The sequence below is a fragment of the Morone saxatilis genome, unplaced genomic scaffold, assembly GCF_004916995.1.
Source record: "Morone saxatilis isolate NCDOM2014 unplaced genomic scaffold, NCSU_SB_2.0 Contig16, whole genome shotgun sequence".
Classification (NCBI taxonomy): Eukaryota; Metazoa; Chordata; class Actinopteri; family Moronidae; genus Morone; species Morone saxatilis.
The window spans coordinates 929,814-934,089 of NW_023339718.1; the positions used below are offsets into that span (position 1 = coordinate 929,814).

The 4,276-nt window shown below is 43.2% G+C and overlaps 1 protein-coding gene across 1 annotated transcript in view; it reads right to left on the bottom strand.

Annotated features, from left to right (window-relative positions):
* vcp (valosin containing protein) overlaps nt 1-4,276 on the bottom strand; it is an 8,381-nt gene that overhangs the window by 3,630 nt on the left and 475 nt on the right. The window contains exons 2-9 of the mRNA XM_035657955.1: nt 2,874-2,985; nt 2,586-2,758; nt 2,365-2,507; nt 2,144-2,274; nt 1,922-2,053; nt 1,563-1,665; nt 1,001-1,134; nt 585-720 (exon numbers count right to left, since the gene is read on the bottom strand). Of these exons, the coding sequence (XP_035513848.1) occupies nt 585-720; nt 1,001-1,134; nt 1,563-1,665; nt 1,922-2,053; nt 2,144-2,274; nt 2,365-2,507; nt 2,586-2,758; nt 2,874-2,985 (1,064 nt within the window). The remainder of the gene's footprint in view (nt 1-584; nt 721-1,000; nt 1,135-1,562; nt 1,666-1,921; nt 2,054-2,143; nt 2,275-2,364; nt 2,508-2,585; nt 2,759-2,873; nt 2,986-4,276) is intronic.

Consider the following 4,276-nt stretch of genomic DNA (forward strand, 5'->3'; position numbering starts at 1 on the left):
GGTTGCTACTGCCTCAAAACTCGACCACCTCGGGTCTTAACGCATTGGATACAGCGAGTTTAGCACATTTTACCTGAGAGGGAGCTACCTGATAGAGTTCAGCTACAGGAGACTGAAATGCTCTGTGAGAGAGGATTTTTAAACTGGACCCTATATGCAACAGATCTAAGTATAGAGGTAATGTGAGCAGTCTGTTTGAGCTAGTGGATCGTCTGTTACAGTAGTAGTCAATGTGAGATGGGCTGCTTAACATGCTTGTTAAATTACATGGATGTATGAGGTTAGAGGAGGCCACAGAGGAAAAAGGCAAAATACTCAACATGATCAAAGTGTTGAAAGTTACATTTGAGTTTGCTGGAGATGAATAATGTTCCTGCTACAAAGATCTCACATTGTATCTATGAATATTACACTACACATTTAAAACTCGGCTCTACTGATCTGAAATGAAAGCCTGTTGGCCATGTGAGCTCTGTGCAATGCTTCCAAAGAATAAATAAAATAAAACACATTTACTAACTTAGAATAGTGTTCGGTCCAATATTTAAAAAGGACGAATAAGCACGAGCTTACAGGCGACTTACCAAATCTCCTGAGCGCTGGGTCAATGCTGTTGGGTCTGTTGGTGGCAGCCATGACGATGACATGAGCTCTTTGTTTCAGGCCGTCCATCAGAGTCAGCAGCTGAGAAACAATGCGCCTCTCCACCTCTCCATGAGTCTACAGAAAAAAACCAACATACATCGCCGCTATAAAGTTCACATTTTTAAACTTCACCTCAACTGACCTGACTGAATGAGAGTCCTTTGGCCACTGATCAGGATGTCAAAATCACTGTGTGACGGACTACTGTTAAATTACCAAAAGATGAAGAGAAATTTCACATAAATAGAAAGTTCTCTTAGATGTGGAAGCTGATTTTCATTAATTTATAGTTATAAAAACAGATATGGTACTGTTACTCAGCTATCCATTTAGTTTTTCCTCTCTTCCCACTCACCTTCTCTCTCTTAGGAGCGATTGCGTCAAGCTCATCGATAAAGATGATGGCAGGAGCGTTCTTCTCTGCTTCCTCAAAGGCCTTTCTCAGGTTACTCTCGCTCTCTCCTGCCAGCTTACTCATGATCTCAGGACCTAAAATGGAGAACCAAACATTTTGATTTCAGAAGTAAGAGCAGCATATAAAACATTAAAATATATGTACGGCTCACAAGATAACCTCCAATCCATCTAAAACACTCCAGTAATGGATAGAGACTATAGTGGGTCTGAGAATCCAATGCAGACAGCACATGCACTGCAAATTATTACTTCTATGTCCCATTAAATACAGCATTAAAAAAAAACATCCTATCTGAACACTTATTCTAAGAGAAGAGACACAGCTTCAATTGTACCACAGAAAAGTTACAGATAAGATTTCTCCTTTTATAAAACTTTTACAAATGATTCTGAAGCGAAATGTGAGGTTGTTCCCTTTTGTATATCCAAACAACCATTGATAAGATTCTGATATACACACACACACACACACACACTATAAACGTAAGATAGATTCTCACCATTAATCAGGAAGAAGAATGCTCCAGTTTCATTGGCTACGGCTCTGGCAATCAAGGTCTTTCCAGTTCCAGGGGGTCCGTACAGCAGGATCCCACGTGGGGGCTGAGAAGGAGAAAGAACAAGTTTTAATCTTTAAGAACTTTGTGTAAAATTAAAAGCACTTGAAAGATAGAAATAGAAGAAATAGATAAAGGCAGACTGAATGTCTCTACACTGTGAGTCAGTCACCTTAATGACAACATTACAGACACTGAAAATGGACCAGCACAACATACATGTTGTGAGGTAGTGTGCAACACTTGAAATGTACTTTATATTATTATTATTAATAAAATAAAAGACTAAATGGGTGCCTTACCTTGACTCCTATGGCCTTGAACAGTGCAGGGTGTCTAAGAGGCAGCTCCACCATCTCTTTGATCTGAGCTAACTGCTTCCTCACTCCTCCAATGTCATCATAGCCCACCTCGTTCAGGGACTCCTCCTCATCCTGCATGTTCAACACGCAACATGTTCAAAATTCAAGGTGGTTTATTTGTGGTTGATGTTAACCTATGCACTGTGTGTACCTGCTACCTACCTCTCTCCTGATTGGCTCTCCCTCACAGTGGATGACTGTATCAGGAGCGACGATGCAGTAGGGAGAGGGATCGGTCTCCACCACCTTGAACTCCACGGCGCGCATACCTCCTCTGACCAGGAAAATATCACCTTCACCAGGTAAAAGAAAATGTTAATTGTACTCAAACGTAGAAACAGATCCGAGCGGCCGTGCAATTTACACTGAAAGTTTGTACTCACCTTTGCGGATTGGCCTGTAAGCCTCAAGAAAGTACGGCTTCAGGTAGACCTCGAACAAGTTGCCAGTGATTCCCTCTACTGTGTCGTCTATCGGGAGGACGTGGATCCTCTTCCCGTACTTCACATCAGGACACGGCTGAATGCTGAACCAGAGATTAGACTCAACAACCGTTTTCCGTTTCCTTAAAGGGTCGTGGAAAGTATTCGTGCAATTTCCCTACCTGATGACGTCACCCAGTCGGACCCTCAGGTTGTTGCGGACCACCCTGTTCATGCGAACCTTTTCATCGGAACAGGTGTCGTCGGACAGCACGATGCACACCGTCTCCCGCCTCTTCTTTCCCTTCATCAGCACTGTGTCTCCACGGAAGAGCTGCAGCTCGTCCATCTTGGTCTTAAGACGGAAACAAAGTCGTTTTTAAAGATTTTAGATGAAAAATAAACATCCAAACGTCCGATCGATGACACACTGCGGGGTTTAAACGTTGTGGAAACAGAAAATCTTCTACCTGAGAGAGAGAGACCACACTGTTGTCTTCATTGATGGATTCATCCACAATCAGTCTGTTGGGTCTGTTCTTCTGTTTCAGGATCGCCGTGGCTAGATCATCATTTTTGGATCTATGATGAGAAACAAAAGAGAAGTTGTAGGTTAATCAAAGTACTTCTTATAGACGGATACTTTATTTAACCAAGCTGCTCAAATTAGTAACCGTCTTAACAGTTTCCTGTACATATTTGTGTTTTACATTTCTACTATTCGACAGCAAATCGATGTTAGATTTAGTAACTTCATTGTGACACTGAAACTTCTCAGTTTCTGGTTCAGTTTCCCTTCCAGGAGGATTGGAAAACACCTTGGCTTGATTATAAACTCAAGATCAAACAGTCTGAAGAGAGATGGGGCATAAACAGCACTAACACAAATACTTTCACTATTGATTGTTTGGTATTTCTACTTGTAAACACATTTTACTAAACCGTCTCTGTATTTCTCGATAAACCCATCCGGGAATATGAAATTAAACTTATATCACAAATAACAGGAGGCAAATCCGAGCAACATAATCCATCTATTGCGTGTTTACGTCCCCTAAATTAATAAACTAACTAAGTCACAACTCGCCAAACTTCACCTACACGCACAATCCCACGTACAGGTGAAATGCGGGTTTCATAATAGCTCCACGTTTCTGGAAAACTCACGAAGCAGTTCTGCAGTTTCCCTTTCGTGTTGTTCAGCACGCTAATGTTAGCCTCGGAGCTAAGTGACTGGCTCAGATGACACAGCAAAAGAATCAGAAAAAAAAAAATGTAAAAACTTTGTTAGGGAGCTCCAGAGAGAGAGTTTCACGCGTTACAGCTGCACCGGGACTTTAGGTGCACTCACTGGGGCTGTACGAGAGGCCTGCGTGGGGATTAAATTGAGTAAATGTGTTATTTCACGACTGTTTTGGCCAACAGCGAGTCGGACTGAGCAGCCTAGCTCCCCCGTTAGCTCCCGTTAGCCGCACAGGATGACTAACGTTAACAGTTTTACTCCAAATTTAACCAACTCGCTGATTAAACCTGCGTTTGTTCCGATTCACAAAGCGAAGCCAACTCCTTAACGACAAGTAAAACACATAAAAACCAGCTCATGGAGCCGGTGGAAAGGGGCCCCGCAACTGTGTCGGTGTGACGCTGGACGGGCTTTCTTCGGGCCTTGACGCCGTTGCTAAGCTAACGTTAGCATTCAAACAGCGATGACTCCGCTTTGTCGAGCCGCTGTCACGCAGCTGGAACCGGCCGAAAGGCGAACCGTGCGGGGGGACAACGGGCTCACAACCGCCGGCCAACCCGTCGGGATAACACCCAGCTGTCAGCGGGATTTTAAAACCAACCGACCGACTCCCCCCCCCCAAAAAAAAAA